Raw genomic sequence first — 17824 nt, 5'->3', positions numbered from 1 at the left:
TCCCCTCAGTATTCCTCCTCTCTCCTCAGTACCCCCTCTCCCCGCCAGAATCACTCAGTAATTCCCTTCCTTCCCTCGTTAATCCCCTTTCTCCCTTCCCGTCAGTAATTCCCCCTCCTTCTCAATAATCCCCCTCCTGCCCTCAGCACTCCCTCCCGCCCGACCCTCAGTCCTCCTCAATCCTACTTTCCTCCCGCAAGACTGGTTGACCTCCAGCCAAAGTCTTGGAGACCCGGATGGTGATAGAACCCCGGAAAGGGGGGCGGGGCGGGGATGGGTCACTCCGCGTCACGACCGGGTCACAGCGTGGGTGGGCTCACACAGACGTCACGTCCGTGTCACAGGGCGGGCGGGCCAAGTCACTCCGCGTCACAGCGCGGGCGGCGGCTGGGGTAGGATGCGTCGCTGGGGGACAGCCCGGCTCCGGGCCCCGGCCTTGGCCCTGGCCCTCGCCCTGCTGGGGGCCGCCGCCTCCTCCCCCTCCGCCTGTCCGTGCGCCGACCCGGCCCTGTGCCGCCCGCTGTCCGGAGAGATGCCGTTCGAGGTCAGTGTACTGGGCTGTGGACTGGTGTCTTCCCTCATGTGGTCCAGCTCCTCTCACCCACACTGTTGTGGAAGTTCTGACAGATTGCCCTCTTTAGGATGTTCTTTCTCCCCCCCGGGACTGGCCTGGGTTCGGTTGGGGGAGAGCGTTAACCGGTCACCCTCCAGCCTGGGCTGGGGAGATACAGGCTGGAGAGGGGTCCTGAACACAACCCCAGGATCAGGGCCAGGGTGGGTGTGGGTCAGGGTGGGGGGGGCAGGTGAAGCTAGTGCACAGACACAAGGAGCAGCTCAGACTGTTGTTCAAATACAAAGAGAATCGTATGATATATAATATATGTTAAAGTGTTAATCTTGGTGTAGTTACAGCCTGTGCAAAATAGGACATCTGTCATATTGAACAATGCACAGATATTTGAACAAGTGCAGCACCAGTAAAATGTTTATTTTAAAATGTTTCTCTGACGTGTAGAATCTTAAATGATGTGGGATCTCACTCTGACAGACTAATAGTCATAATAATGGGCGGCATGGGGGCACGGTGGTTGGCACTGTTGCTTCACAACGCCAGTGTCCTGGCTTTGATTCCATGCTTGGGTCACTGTCTGTGTGGAATCGGCACGTTCTCCCCGTGTCTCCGTGGGTTTCATCCGGCTGCTCCAGTTTCCTCTCAAAAGTCTGGAAAGACGTGCGGTTTGGTGAATTGGACATTTAAGATCTCCCTCTGTGTACCCGAACAAGTGCCGAAGTGTGACAACTAGGGGATTTTCACAGTAACTTCATTGCCGTGTTAATGTAAGCCTACTTATGGCAGCAATAAGGATTATTATCCCACGTTAAAGTTTACAGTTTTCACAGAATGTTGATTCCCCACAACACCAGTTAAAAATCTTGGAATCACATGGAATAAAATTGTGATTTTACCTCCGTCATTGTAAAACTGGGATCCTGCTCATGATTAAGCTGAATACAACTTAGCGAATCTTTCAACAAACATTGATATCAAATCAGTATGTAACTATTGTGTATTTGATGAGGTCAGTATTTCCCTCACAGTAATGTTGTTCAGTGAGCAGTGTGTCAGCAACAGTATCTCCAGCAACAGAATCTGCAGACTGGATGTATTTGGCACCCCTTTCTGCCACAACACAATTTTTTTTTTTTTTTAACTGGTGGATAGGTGCTATATCACCGTGCCTTCTCAAAGGGTGTTGCTGCCTCAAATGTGAAACCCTCTCCCTTGCAATACTGGATTGCAGCTGGTCAAGGAGACTTGTCGCCAGGGCAGCAAGTGCTAGTGATACTCCCCATGGTGGAATAAAAAACTCATCTTAGAGGCCAGCTCTCCAACACCAGGAAAACTCTCATTGCTGTACAAAGCGCCAGATTAGATGATGCAGTTTTAACAGTCAACCGGTCCACATCACAAAACTGCTGCGAAAGTAACAGTAACTTGAAAGTTTCATTTGAGACTTTAGGCTGCATTGTGTGAAATGCAAAATGTCATTCAGTTGCAGTGCATGCTTTGTTGGATGGGGGGTGGTGAGGGGTTGGGGTTTGGCCTCAGTATCAAAGATACTGAGGTCTATTCTGATCTAATGTTGGCCTGACAGTAGAAATCCTTGATGATGACAGAACTTTACTTGCAAAGTGGAAAGTTTTAAATTCTGTAACATTAAGTTATCTCAGAAATAGAATTCATTGATTTGAAGTTTTATTTTAATTTAGAGTACCCAATTCTTTTTTTTTCCAATTAAGGTGCAAATTAGCGTGGCCAATTCCCCTACCCTGCATATATTTTTGGGTTGTGGGGGTGCAACCCACACAGACACTGGGAGAATGTGTAAACTCCACATGGACAGTGACTCGCAGCCGGGATTGAACCCGGGTCCTTGCTGCTGTGAAGCAGCAATGCTAACCACTGTGCCGCCCATGAAGTTGTTTTCTTGAAGTGCATTGAGCAGCAACTCTTGGAATGGAGCACTGTGATGTGAACTGGTCAGCTCCTCACCCACACTGTTGTGAAAGTCCTGAGAGCTTGTTCTCATTTTTCCCTTTCTCTCCGGGGTGCCTTTCGATTGATGTTGATGGTAATCCGAGAAACAGCTCATCAGCCCTTATCTCTGTATCCTGGGGACAGTTATATTGTTATGAGAAAATATATTTAAAATTCAGTGCCAGTTTTATGATGTCACTACTATAGCTGACTGTTTTCTATCAGGTCTTGGTTTTTGACGTTGGTGGTACAGATTGGAAACATTATGACTGGTCTAAGGTCACGACCATTGCAGCTTTTGGAGCCTACAACCCTGAGCTTCTTTGTCATGCTCACGCAAATGATGTTCGAGTTGTCCTGAAAGGTAACAAATTTTATCATGAAAAGAAAAATCTTCCTATCTTCCAGTGCAAATAGTATTATTGAGAACCACATAAAGGGACATGTTGTACACAGCCTTTACTTGATCTTGCAGTGCTGAACATCCTTCCCAGCTCTAATAAAATCAGTGCTAAATATTCTACATTTCATCTACAGTATTAGAACTTACACTGGGCGCGCACTCCGTCTTCATGGCTTCTGGTTGGTCAGGTTTTTCACAATATAGTGTGAACTTTTTCCATTGTATTGATTTCTTTGGGACTCCTGTAAACATAGAACATACAGTGCAGAAGGAGGCCATTCGGCCCATCGACCCACTTAAGCCCTCACTTCCACCCTATCCCTGTAACCCAATAATCCCTCCAAACCTTTTTTTTGGGGTCACTAAGGGTAATTTATCATGGCCAATCCACCTAACCTGCACATCTTTGGACTGTGGGAGGAAACCGGAGCACCCGGAGAAAACCCACGCAGACACTGGGAGAACGTGCAGTCTCCGCACAGACAGTGACTCAGCGGGGAATCGAACATGGGACCCTGCCGCTGTAAAGCCACAGTGCTAATCACGTGTTGCCCAAAAGTTCTTTGTTTTTTTTTACAATGTTAAATGTGAATTATAAGTACAAGCAGTTGTGTTTATCCCATTTGGCTGCATGGAAACTGTCTCTTTAATTGTTATTTGACAAGTGATTCTAATGCGACATTGAACAAAGGTTCCATCTGCCTGTTCGGTGGGTGTAGAAGACCCCATTGGCAACATTTGAAAAATGTTGTGTTCTTATGGTGCCCTGGGAAACATTTATTCCTCACTCGTTATTATTATCAATACCATCAAAATAGCAAACTGTCCTTTTCATAATTTTCTAATGGTGGGACCTTTGCTGGCACATATTAGCTACCACATCATATTGGTGATTACACTTCAAAAACACCTCTGTAAAGTACTCTGGAATTCTATGTTCTATGAATGATACTATATGAATGTAAGTTGCTTTTTTACCCTTCTTCAGGAGATGTACCAATAAAGGACATTATAGACCCAGCTAACCGAACAGCTTGGATCATTGATCAAGTAAATTTGGCAAAACGCCAGTTTCTGGATGGAATTAATTTGGATCTGGAGGAAGCGGTTGAGTTTAAATCCCAAGGATATTATGCACTAACTCAACTGGTGAATGAAACCACACAGATATTCCACCGTGAAATACCAGGGTCTCAGGTAAAGGAGCGTTTTAAAACAAAAATAGGGCAAACCATTTACTTCCGATGTAATTGTAAAGAAACATTGATACTTTTGTAAATAATTAAACCAAAATGATTTCTAGTTGCTGATTGTTAGCGCAACATCTTGTCTCAATGCTGCCTGGACCAGAGTTGAGCTCAGACATTTTAGGCTGAATCAGCTTAAAGTGTATGTGCAGCAGAATTGATGCAGCACATGTGCAGAATTAGACACTTGATTTGGAACCCAGCTTCCAGGAAAGGTGTGGCTCAAAGTTTAACTTTGAATCATTTTAAGGATGATACTACACAGAAGGAGGCCATTATGCCTGTTTTGAAAGAGTAGTCCCATTTTATTGTCTGTTACCCCACAACCTTACAAAGTGGTTTTCCTTGATTTGATTTATTGTCGCATGTACCGAAGTACAGTGAAAAGTATTTCTCTACGGCCAAGGGAACGTACACAGTACGTACATAGTCAACAAAAAAGAATAATCGACAGAATACATTGACAAATGGTACATCGACAAACAATGATTGGTTACAGTGCGGAACAAGGGACCAAACAAAGCAAACACATGAGCAAGGGCAGCATAGGGCGTCGCGAATAGTGTTCTTACAGGGGACAGATCAGTCCGAGGGAGAGTCGTTGAGAAGTCTAGTAGCTGTGGGGAAGAAGCTGTTCCTATGTCTGGATGTGCGGGTCTTCAGACTTCTGTACCTTCTGCCTGATGGAAGGGTCTGGAAGAAGGCAAAGCCTGGGTGGGCGGGGTCTCTGATAATGCTGTCTGCCTTCCTGAGGCAGCGGGAGGTGTAGACAGAATCAATGTGAAGGTGGGAAGCTTGTGTGATGCGTTCGGCTGAGTTCACCACACTCTGCAGTTTCTTGCGTTCTTGGGCCGAGCAGTTCCATACCAGGCTGTGATGCTGCCGGATAGGATGCTCTCTATGGCACATCTGTAGGGGTTTATGAGAGTCGATGCAGATATGCCGAGTTTCTTTAGCTTCCGTAGGAAGTAGAGACGTTGAGCTTTCCTGACTTGCATCAACTTGAGTGACCCAGGACAGACAGTTGGTGATCGTGACCCACAGGAAATTGAAGCTATCGACCATCTCCACTGCGGAGTCATTGATGCAGAGGGGCATTCTGAAGTCAATGATCAGTACCTTGATCTTTCCGATATTTAGAGAGGTTTTTTTCGGTACACCATGCAACCAAGTGACCTATCTTCCTTCTACAGTCTGATTCGTCGTTGTTTGTCAAGTATTTATCTAAATACATTTTGAATATTAGGATCCGATCTGCTTCCACCTTCCTGGCAGTGCATTTTTGCAGCTTTTTAAAAATAAAATCTTCACCTACATGCCTCCTTTACTCTTAGAAATTGCGTTAAATCTGGTCGTTCTGGTTTCTGACCTTCCTCCCACTGGAAGGAGATTATTTCTTACTCCATGAAAACACTGCATAAAGGGGAGGAAAAATTGTATTTCTATACTCCCCAATAAGATCTTTCAGGAATGTCCACTGTTGTATGCAGTAGGTTTTGCTGAAATTAAGGGGTCATTAAGTAGGCGAGCAAACTGCAATCTTTTCTTCATTGAATGTTGGTGTCATTGACAGGGCCAGAATGTTTTACCATCCCTAATTGTCCTTGAAAGGCGGTAGTGAACATGCAAATAGAACTGCTACAGTCCATTTGATGTAGCTATACCCATAGTGTTATTCGGAAGGTAATTCAAAGAGTTTCACTGTTGACGATGGAGGAACAGCGATGTTGTTGCAAGGTGCAGTGGTCTGACTGACTTGGAGGGGAACTTATCGGTGATCCAGTTTCCTGGAGCCTTTTTTCTTCGAGGCAATGTAAGTTGTGGGTTTGGAAGTTGCTGTTGGAGAGTGTGTAGGTGGTACACATGGTGCGTTGGTGGTGGAGGGAGGGAATATTTATTGTGGTGGATGGGATGCCACTGAAGCAGGCTGCTTTGTGTTGGGCGCTTTTTAAAATTCCTTTTTTATAGCATGTGGGCTTACCCACCCCAATGGGAACAGTTTCTTCCTCTAGATCCTTCATGATGTTTAACACTCACGGCGCCAGGGACCCGGGTTCCCGGCTTGGGCCACTGTCTGTGCGGAGTCTGCACGTTCTCCCCGTATCTGCGTGGGTTTCCTCCGGGTGCTCCAGTTTCCTCCCACAAGTCCCGAAAGGCGTGCGTATTAGGTGAATTGGACATTCTGAATTCTCCCTCACTGTACCCGAACAGGCGCTGGAATGTGGTGACTAGGGGATTTTCACACTGCTGTCATTGCAGTGTTAATGTAAGCCTACTTGTGACACTAATAAAGATTATTATTAAACACCTCTTCCAAATCTGCTGTCAAGCTGCTCTTCTCTTAAAAATGCCTTTATTTTCTTCCTAAAGTGTAGTGTCCAAAGTTTGCACAATTCCCTTGTTGAGCAGGACTGTTTTATAAGGTTTATCATAATTGCTTTTGTACTTTGCCCCCATTTAATAATAGTCTTTATTGTCACAAGTAGGCTTACATTAACACTGCAATGAAGTTACTGTGAAAAGCCCCGAGTCGCCACATTCCGGCACCTGTTCAGGTACACAGCGGGAGAATTCAGAAATCTGTTTATAAAGGCCAGGATCCCAAAATGTTGATTTGCCACTTTCTCAACCTGCCCTGCCACTTTCAATAGTTTGTGTACATATACCCACACATCCCTCCGCTCCTGCCATCCTCCCCTCCAGAATTGTGTCCTTTATTTTCTCTTTCTTCATTCTTCATTCCAAAATGTATAACTTCACTCTCTGTTCATTAAATTTATTAGCCACTTGTCCACCCAGTCCTCCCATCCCACTGGCCTATGTCCCCTGAAGTTTAACACTATCGTCCTCACCATTCACAATACTTCCATAGTTTAGCGTCATCGGCCAATTTTGAAGTTATGACCTGTACACCCAAATTTAGGTCATTAGTAAAGATCAGGATATGCAATGATCTTAATCCTGCCCTCTGGGGCACCCCACTGCATACCTTCTCCCTCTCTGACAACTACTATTTGCTGTCATTCATGCTCTTACTGTTCCTTTTATTCCATGGGCTTCCAACTTTGCTGCAGTTAAGTCACAGCTTGATGCCTTTAGGAGAGCAGAGAAAATTTGGAGCAAGGTACTGTGTGACTGTTGGGGAATTAAACCTGGTTATTGTTTTGAAAACCTCTTGACTAACATTTTCCCCATTAAATTCACTGTAGAGGAAGTGATTATTAAAATATCCAACATAAGGTATGAACTAAGATTAACTTACTTTTATTTGACACTTAGGTCACATTTGACGTGGCATGGAAACCAGGCTGTGTGGATGGCCGATGCTATGATTATGCATCAATTGCACACTCATGTGATTTTATTTTTGTGATGTCCTATGATATGCAAAGTCAAATCTGGGGTGATTGCATTGCAAAGGCAAATGCACCGTATAACCAGACCGTGGCAGGTATGTGCACTATGACTTTCTGATTCAGGAACTACCTGCCTTTTTCGCTAAGCCGTGACATTGATTTTTTTTTGTTTTTGTTGGCCCATTTAGGTTACTATGCTTATCTCAAACTGGGTATTCCCTCGTCAAAGATAGTAATGGGAGTTCCATGGTATGGTTATAACTATCCTTGCATATACCTGTTTGAGGTAAGGGCTCATAGTTATGTGGCTTCCAGCTATCCTAATTATTTAGAATAACAATTGTCTTGTTGCTGTGCAAGCAGCCTGATTGATTCCCTTTCTGGAGAAATTATTAGATCACATTTCACCAGAAGTTAAATTGAAGTCAGTTCATCTGATACGCATCCCTCTTGATGCATTAACTGTCCAATCAAGGCATCTGACTGCATTTTTGGTTTTTAGCCTGATATTTACTTTTCACTAATTTCTATTTGATCCATTGACTGTTTTCTGGGTTCACTTTATTTATGTTATTTAATTTTCCTGAAGCGTTCCCTGAACTGCATTATTCTAGGTTGTGAATCTCCGACGTCTCAGATCTTTTCACTTTTATATATAGCAACAGGAGAAGGCTATTCAACCACTCGAGCCAGTTCCAGATCCAACTAGATCACGGCTGATTACTATCTTAAATCCATCTGCGTGGGTGGCACAGTGTCCCAGTGGTTAGCACTGCTGCCTCACAGTGCCGAGGACCCGGCTTCGATCCTGTCCCCGGGGTCATTGTTCATGTGGAGTTTGCACATTCTCCCCGTGTCTGCATGGGTCTCAGCCCCACAACCCAAAGATGTGCAGGGTAGGTGGATTAGCCATGCTAAATCACCCCTTAATTGGAAAAAAAAACCCTCTTAAATTCATCTGCTTATTGTGGTTCCATAATCTTTAATACCCAGCACCTCTCTTCTCTCAAACATGTTCCCCCAAAATCTTTTCCTTCTTTCTCAGAACTTCATGTTCAAATCCCTCGGGCACAATTTTTACCTCCATTATAGTAAGCTAATGTCACAAATGATATTCTGGTTGGCTGAGAAATGTGAACCGTCCCTCTTTGTCCTTTCTCAGTCTATCTGTAGCCTTTGACCATGCAATGTGGTGCCAGTGCCTCTCCACCATCTAACCGAGTGGAAATGCAGTGCCAGGTTCCATCCTATTCTGTCCAGTCGCAGTTAGGGAATCACTTGCTTTGGCTCCTCTTGCTGCTTCTGCACTATTGCTACTAGTGTCCCCTTAACTATCAATCCTTGGCCTTCCCTCCTATTTCTCATCTGCACACCACCCTTTGGTGACATCTCCTGACCACCGCATCAGTTTCCACATTTATACTGATAACACCCATCCGGCATGACCTCTCCACCGCCTTACTTGCCCTTCCACTATTTCTAAAGTGTCAGGTTGTTTGTCTGACAATCCAAGAGCAGAACTTCCACCACCTTAAAAGCCGGGAGACTGAAGCCATTACCTTTAGTCCCTTTCTTAAATTTTATTCTCTTGCCACCAAATCCATCCTTCTCCCTGACTGCTATCACTGGCTGAACCATTGTTTGCATCCTTGGTGTTATATCTAGCCCCCAAAGTGAGCTTCCAACCACATATCCAGGCCATCCCTAAGATTACTAACTTTCACCATGGTAGTGTTGGTCGACTTTGCTCTTGCCTGCTTATCTGCTGCTGAAGCCATCATCCATGCCTTTCTATTGAATGTAGTGCTGGCTGGCCTCACACATTTCATAGGTGAAGTCACACGGGATCAGAGATGAGGTAGCAAGATGGATACAGAACTGGCTGAGTCACAGAAGGCAGAGGGTAGCAGTAGAAGGGTGTTTTTCTGAATGGAAGGTTGTGACTAGTAGTGTTCACAGGGGTCGGTGCCGGTCCTCTGTTGTTTGTAGTACACAAACGATTTGGAAGAAAACGTAGCCGGTCTGATTAGTAAGTTCGTGGATGACACCAAGGTTGGTGGAGTGGCAGATAGTTTTACATAGATTACGTAGAACATACAGTGCAGAAGGAGGCCATTCGGCCCATCGAGTCTGCACCGACCCACTTAAGCCCTCACTTCCACCCTATCCCAATAACCCCATCTAAACGTTTTGGATACTAAGAGTAATTTAGCATGGTCAAACCACCTAACCTGCACATCTTTGGACTGTGGGAGGAAACCGGAGCACCCGGAGGAAACCCACACAAACACGGGGAGAACGTGCAGACTCCGCACAGACAGTGACCCAGCGGGGAATCGAACCTGGGACCCTGGCGCTGTGAAGCCACAATGCTATCCACTGTGCTACCGTGTTGAGGATTGTCAGAGGATACAGCAGGACATAGGTAGGTTGGAGACCTGGGCAGAGAAATGGCAAATGGAGTTTAATCAGGACAAATGTGAGGTAAGGCGTTTTGGTAGGTCTAACATAGAGGGGAAATATATAGTAAATGGCAAATTCCTTGGGAATATTGAAAGTCTGAGAGATCTGGGCGTACAGGTACACAGATCTTTAAAAGTGGCAACACAAGTGGACAAGGTAGTCAAGAAAGCACACGGAATGCTTGCCTTCATTGGATGGGGCATCGAGTATAAAAACTCGTAAATCATGCTACAGTTGTATAGAACCTTGGTAAGGCCGCACTTGGGATATTGCGCACAATTCTGGTCGCCACACACCAGAAGGATGGGGAGGTTTTGGAGAGGGTGCAGAGAAGGTTTACCAGGATGTTGCCTGCTCTGGAGTGGAAAGGCTGAAGAGACTTGGACTGTTTTCATTAGAACGAGGGAGGTTGTGGGGCGACCTGATAGAGGTCTACAAGATTGAGGGGCATGGATAGAGTGGGTGGGCAGGCACTTTTTCCCAGGATGGAGGGGTCAGTCACTAGGGGGCATAGGTTTAAGGTCCGTGGGGCAAAGTTTAGAGGAGATGTGCGAGGCAGATACATTAACGGCGTTCAAAAGGCGTCTCGACAAATACATGGATCGGATTGGTATAAAGGGACATGGCACTGGGCAGTGCAGAGGGTTTTGGCCATCGGTGGTATCATGACCGGTACAGACTTGGAGGGCCGAAGGGCCTGTTCCAATGCTGTATTGTTCTTTGTTCTATTGATATCCCCTTAGTAAAGCTGAGGACGTCCAAATCACCTGCTGCCTTTGGCCAAATTTGCACCAAGACATGTTCACCTACCTTCCTTGAGTTTGCTGACCTTCACTGGCTCCCAGTTCAGCCACATTTATTTAAAAAAAAACTCATCCTTGTTTTCAAGTTCCCCCCACCCTCCCAGCATGATCTCTGCCCTGCCTATCTCTTACCTCCTCCAGTCGTGCTACACCCCCAGATCTGTGTGCTGTGCCAATACTTTTACATTCCTGAGTTTAATCTCAATGCTTTTGGGGTCTGTGTCTTCTGATGCCAAGGCCATAAACTCTAAACTTCTCTTTCTAAAACTCTGACCCTACTTCTCTTTCTCTTTAACCCTACCTGTTTGAAACCTTTGCTCTAATATCTCTCTCTGGTTCAGATTTCTGTTGGAAAAGTTTGTGAAAAGCACCTTGGGACATTTTTGTTACTTTTAAAGGTGTTTATTATTTATTGCCAAACAAAAATCCATCTATCTCAGTTTTGACATCTTCACTTGACCCATCCTGAACAGCTTTTGGGGAGACATTGTCTACAGTTTCATTTTCTTGACTCATCCCTGAATAGCCTAGCTTTAATTTCAAGTTATGGTGCCTTGTTGTAGGCTCCCACACCAGAGATTTCTCGCTCTATAACTGATTATCTTCAACATATCAACTGGATCAATCCTGAATTTAATATGTTCAGGCTTATTACTATCCATTTGAAGTTACAACATTGTCCCTATCTATAAATGTACAATTTAACTTCTCCATTTTAATGAAACTCTTGTTTCTTAACTCGGGTCTAAGTTTCTCTCATTGCCCTTTGTAACCTTTTACATTGGAGCTCAATAATCCATTCCAATATATTGAAAGTTCCCAAGCTAATTATATTCACAATTTAGAATGAAAGATTGAAGATTACATGGCGAGTCCATATGAATATTGAGTGGTGACTATTTATTTGTTGTATTTTTCAGGCTGGTAAATGTGTAATCCAAAGCATTCCTTTTAGAGGTGCCCCTTGCAGTGATTTAGCTGGACCTCAGGTCCCATATAAATGGATCATGCAGCAACTCCCCAAATCAATCAGTGGCAGATTTTGGGATGATGACCAGGAAGCTCCCTATTTTATCTACAAGGTAAGACTAATCAATTGCTGTATGGTGGAACAATTTGAAGATTTATTTGCACGAAGAAAAAAAAACTTAAGGACACTAGACTAAAGTTACACAGTTAAAACAGTCTTCCAAAACATCCCCCTAAAAAACCACTTAGTTAAAACATTTAAGTAAACACCACCTTGGCAATGCTGCCTTGTCGGTTTCTAATTCTCAGAATCCAATAATATTACCCAAGGCAGAACCATTGTCACTTTAATAAATAAAGATGTTCCATGCAAATCGTACTTTTTTTTTTTTCCCCCACTTTGTTGTGGAAATCTAAGAAAATGCAGAATCATGGCTGCTTTCTGAAACAAAGACCCTTCTGATTTTTGGATTTCACGCCTCCTCTCAGCATTGAGTTGTCCCCAGGATGTCTTCCCCATACAACTTAACTCAATATCTCTTCTTAAATACCCCTTTTCCCTTTCATCTTTGATCCCATTACCCTTAGTGGCTCTTTGAACTCTGTTTTTCCAAAAATATAGAAATCTTTCATGTCTTCCTATTGCTTCCTGTTTTTAGGTCAACTAAAATTTCATAACCTCCCTTGTTTACTTATGAAACCTTTAAACTTTAAGTTTCTTACTCTCCTTTGAAATTTAAAAGCTGTCAAACCAAGTCCCGATCTACCATCTAATGCAATTTTTTAAACCTAACATGTTTACTTGTAAATCTACTTCACCAGGGCCCTGTTACAAATGTAAGCATTTAACACTTGATCCCTCTTATCAGCTCACCCAGACAAGACTCTGTTGACCTATCCCAAGTTAATTAAATCACCTGCTTGCACAGACAGGCATGTGCACACACATAATAAATAAAAGCAAATTACTGCGGATGCTGGAATCTGAAACAAAAGAGAAAATGCTGGAAAATCTCAGCAGGTCTGGCAGCATCTGTAGGGAGAGAAAAGAGCTAACGTTTCGAGTCCGATGACTCTTTGTCAAAGCTTTGACAAAGAGTCATCGGACTCGAAACGTTAGCTCTTTTCTCTCCGTACAGATGCTGCCAGACTTGCTGAGATTTTCCAGCATTTTCTCTTTCGTGTGCACAGACATAGCCGCCTTTACAGACGAACACACTATTCTTCAGAAATATATAATTTTTAAGAAGTAACATCCATAAGCTCAGCTGCTAATGCTGGAATCAAATTCAAAACAGAAGATGAAGGTAATGGAAATGCTCAGCTGGTCCGGCAGCATCTGCTGAGAGATAATCAGAGGTCATAGAGCTGGGACAGAGGAACAGGAGTAGGTCTTTCAACCCCTCGAGCCTGTCCCACCATTCAATGAGATCATGGCTGATCTGTGACCTAACTCCATACACTTGCCGTTGGCCCATATCCCTTAATATCTTTGCTTAACAAAAATCTACCTATCTCGGATTTAAAATTAACAACTGATCTCGCTTCAACTGCTGTGTGTAGGAAAGAGTTCCAAACCTCTACCACCCTTTGAGTGAAGAGGTTCTTCCTAACATCTCGCCTGAATGGTCTCGCCCTAACTTTTGGACTGTGCCCCCAGTTTTAGAATCTCCAATCAGTGGAAATAGTTTATCTTTATCTAGCCTGTCTTTCCCAGTTAATCTTGAATACTGTGATCAGAGCACCACTTCACCGTCTAAATTCTAGCGAAAACGGGTCGAATTTAAGTAATCTCTCCTCGTAACTCAACCCCTGTAATCCAAGTATCATTTTGAAACCTACGTTGCACTCCCTCCAAGGCCAAAATATTCTTTTTAAGGTGTGGTGCCCAGAACTGCTCTCAGTGACTCCCAAGTGGGTTCTAAGGGTTTTGGACAGCTCCAGCATAATCCCTGTGTCTTTACATCCCAATCTCTAGATATAAAGGACAGCATTCCATTAGCCTTTTTGATTATTTTCTGCACTTGTTCCTGGCATTTTAACTATCTGTGCACCTGAGCCCCCAAGTCTCTTAGGACATCCATTGTACCTAATCTCTTTCCATTTAGAAAGCACTCTGCTCTATCCTTTTCGGGCCAAAATGAATAACCTCACACTTGCTTACATTAAATTCTATCAGCCACAATTTTGCCCATTCACCTAGTGTGTCAACATCTCCTTGTGATTTTATGCTATAATCTGGGATGTGTACAAAGCTACCTAACTTTGTATAATCTGCATATATGACTTTCTGTGCCATCGTCCAAGTCATTGATGAATAATTGAGGCCCCAACACAGATCTCTGTGGTACACCACTAGTCACCCCATTCCAATTTGAATAATTATCCATTATCCCCACACTCGCCTGCCACTCAACCAATTTCCTAACATGACAATTTGCCCTTAACTCCATGAGCTTCCACCTTAGTTAACAGTCTCCTGCTGGGACTTTATCAGATGCGGCACAGTAGTATAGTGGTTAGAGTGGAAATGTGTGCAGTTGGGGAATTGACAAGTAAATTGGAAATACAAAGCATCAAAATCACTTCAGTTTTCTAAAAATAATCATTGTGTACAACCAGATGAAGACATCTGCACAAACCTTTATCTTTGCTCGATGTCATTATCCAATGCTGTCCTCACTAGCCTCCCATTTTTCATCCCCTAAAGCTGAGCTCATGCAAAGATCTCTCGGCCATATCCTAACTCCCACCAACTCTTGTTCACCCAACTCTCATGTTCTTGCAGTTGTACATTGGCTTCTGGATCTTGTTTCAGCTTTCCATGATTTTTGCCCCTCCCTCCGTACCTCTGTATCCTTTTAAAGCCCTCAATTCTGGCATCTTGCCCATCTGCAATTTTCATTGCACAATTGTATTGGCAACCATGCCCTAAGCTGCCTATGAAGTCAACTCTAGAATTCTCTCCCTAAACCTCTCCACTCCTCTATCTCTTTTTGTCTCCTTTCTTAAAGATGCCTATGAAAAAACCTACTTCTTTCATCTTTTCGTCACCTGTCCCCAAATCTTTGAGTGGCTCAGTTTAAATATTTGTTGGATAATCACTCCTGTGAAGCACCTTGGGACCTTCTTGCTACGTTAAAGGTGCCACATAGGTTCTTGATGCTACTGCGCTTGATAATGTCTCTTATCATTCCATAGTATTTACACAATGTGATGAGAGTGACTACCCTAGACATTGAAGCCACATTTGACCCGAATGTAGCATCAAGGAGCCCTGAGAAAACTGCAGTCAAAGGGTACCTGGGTGTGTGGTTGAGGGGGTGGTGAAACTCTTAACCGGTTGGAGACATAAGGATCATGGTTGTGGTTGTTGGGGTCAATCATTTCAGTCCCAAAACATCGTTGCAGGAGTTCTTCAGGGTAGTATCCCAACCATCTTCAGATGCTCCATCACTGACCTTCCTTCCCCACTCACCCAATCATCATAAGGTCACAAGTGGAGATGCTTGTTGATGGTTGTGCTGTTAAGCACCAGCCTTGACAATTCAGATACTGAAACAAAGTACTGTGGCCATGTGCAGCAAGACCTGGACAACTTGGGCTGATGTGTGGCATGAATGTTCCTTGACACTTATGTGTCTGTATATCCCCATGACATTCAATGGCAGTACCATTGGTGAGTTCCCGCACTATCAACATTCTAGGAATTACTATTGACCAGAAACTGAACTGGACCAGCCATATAAATACTGTGGCTACAAGAGCAGGTCAGAGGCTGGAGATTCTGTGGTGAGCAGCTTGTCCCTTGACTCTCCAAAGCCTGGCGACCGTCTAGAAAGCACAAGTCAGGAATGGGATGGAATATTCTCCATTTGCCTGAGTGAGTACAGCTCTTAACAACTATTAAGAAGCTTCACACCATCCATGTTAAAATGGCAGCTCACTACCACGTTATTGAGGGTGAGAAATGCAACACCATTCAATACAAAACAGCTTGCTTGATTGACATCCGTCCACCACATTCAACATTTCCCCAACACCGCTGATGCACATTGGCAGCAGTGTGTACCATCTACAGGATGCACTGGAGCAATTCACCAAGGCTTCTTCATCAGCACCTTCCAAACCTGTGACCTGTGCTACCTAGAAGGAAAAGGGTAGCAGGCGCATGGGAACAGTACCAACCCACACACCATCCTGACTTGGAAATATAACAGTTCCTTCATATCCTGGAACTCCCTTCCTAATAGCACTGTGGGTGTACCAACACCACATGGACTGCAGTGCTTCAAGAACGTGACTCTACACCACCTTCTCCAGGGCAATTAGGGATGGGTGATAAATGCAGGTCTGCCCAGTGATGCTCACATACTGCGAAATAATACATTTTTTTATAAATGAGCTTTAAGTATGGTAACAAAGTTGTGAAGTTAGCCTGAAATGCTGCAGGTGAATGGTCTTGTGCGATTTTAACGGTTAGTAGTCTATTAAATCATTTGCGCTTTAGCTGCTATCTGTGTAACTCTTTTATTTCAATGCAGGTGAATGGTACGTACCATGAGGTCTGGTATGATGATCCACAGAGCATTTCAATGAAGGCATCTCTCATCAAGAAACTTAACCTCCGTGGCATTGGCATGTGGAATGGAAACCTCCTAGATTATGACGATCCATCTGAAGCAATGCAAACTAAAGCAATGTGGCAAGCACTGTACCCTTTCTGAGCAAAATTGTCAGCTTGAACCATTTAACCTCTTGTGAATACTTTAGTAACAGCAGCAGCAAGAAGTGAACCGGCTTCCAATATTAGCAGTCAAATCAAGTCCGATCTAAGGAACAGATTTAACATTTTATGTTAAATTTTTATTTAATAAAAAGCAAATGCACTAAAGTGGACTAATGCACCCAGTATGTTGGCGTGTATGCTTATCAATATTCTCTCATTTGCTGGCGCATATTAAGTTTCCGCAATGCACCAAATCTGTGTCAGCTATAACAGGCAGACCAAAGTTTCTTGCCAATAAATACTTGCAGTTCAGGGAACAGTTCACCTTTTCTGTTGATTGCTAATCAATTCTGATATGTACATGTGTTCTGTCTGTTTTATGCACGTTTTGATTCCTGACAGTCTTTAATGCAGTTATCATTTTGAACTTAATGCAGGAGATGGGATTGAGTGGGTCAGCAAGTTGTCCTGTTTATGCTGCTGATTTTTAATTAATATTGCAAAGCACTGTAATTATTTAATTTTTATCTTGAGTACTTTACAATTTTCTATTCCTGAATGGCAGTTTTGCTTTTTACAAAATAAAATGCTGTATACAAAGTGAAGTGTCTTTAATGATCTTGCTGCAGTAGATTGTCTTCTATTATTGGAAATTGTGTAAATATAATTTAAGTAACTCTCAATGTCCGATTCTGGCCTCGGTAAGAGTACAACTCCGTGTTGAAATTTCAGAAATATTGTGAAATCCAGATCGTGGTGTAGAAAGGAGAAGGAAGGCATATTTGTGATGAAACAACCACCTTTTGTCGTTGGAAAAATATGAATAATTTGACTTCCGGTTGCGGTGATGCCGAGCTAGCCGCACGTTTCGGCGGCTCCAGCTCCGACGGACCTTCGGGCTCTTTTAAGAGCCCCAACGGGGAATTTTTTGTCGACCCAGCCCGGTGCGGGAGAAGGGAGTCCCCCCCCCCCCAAACGAAGGAGGAAAAAACCGGCGGCGGCTGCAGCCCGAGGAATCATCGACCAAAAGGTCAGAGGGAGAGAAGTTCAAGATGGCGGCGGAGAAAGCGCAGGCGACATGGGGGCCTGAGCAGGATGAAATCGTGAGACGGTGCGTGGAGCTGCTGAAGAGGGAGGTGCTGACCCCGATGCTACAGGCAATTGAGGGGCTCAAGGAGACATTAAAGACCCAGGAGACAGAGCTTCGCGTGGTGGAGCAGAAGGTGACATATTGAGGACGAGATCCTGGGCCTGGCGGTTAAGACTCAGACGCACGAGGCACTTCATAAAAAGTGCACTGAAAGGATCGAGGCCC

At 44.0% G+C, this 17824-nt stretch overlaps 1 protein-coding gene across 1 annotated transcript; it reads left to right on the top strand.

Annotated features, from left to right (window-relative positions):
- Window positions 1–346: 346 nt before the first annotated feature.
- Window positions 347–17109, top strand: ctbs (chitobiase, di-N-acetyl-). The gene is made up of 7 exons (XM_072510344.1): window positions 347–544; window positions 2765–2903; window positions 3931–4139; window positions 7469–7640; window positions 7734–7831; window positions 11732–11893; window positions 16325–17109. The coding sequence occupies exons 1-7, from the start codon at window positions 398–400 to the stop codon at window positions 16505–16507; spliced, it is 1110 nt and encodes a 369-aa protein (XP_072366445.1). The 5' UTR covers window positions 347–397; the 3' UTR covers window positions 16508–17109.
- The last annotated feature ends 715 nt before the right edge of the window (window positions 17110–17824 follow it).

This window comes from Scyliorhinus torazame, chromosome 7 (genome assembly GCF_047496885.1).
Source record: "Scyliorhinus torazame isolate Kashiwa2021f chromosome 7, sScyTor2.1, whole genome shotgun sequence".
NCBI lineage: Eukaryota > Metazoa > Chordata > Chondrichthyes > Carcharhiniformes > Scyliorhinidae > Scyliorhinus > Scyliorhinus torazame.
Note: the sequence above shows the minus strand (reverse complement) of the source record. Positions and strands in the feature narration are given on the sequence as shown.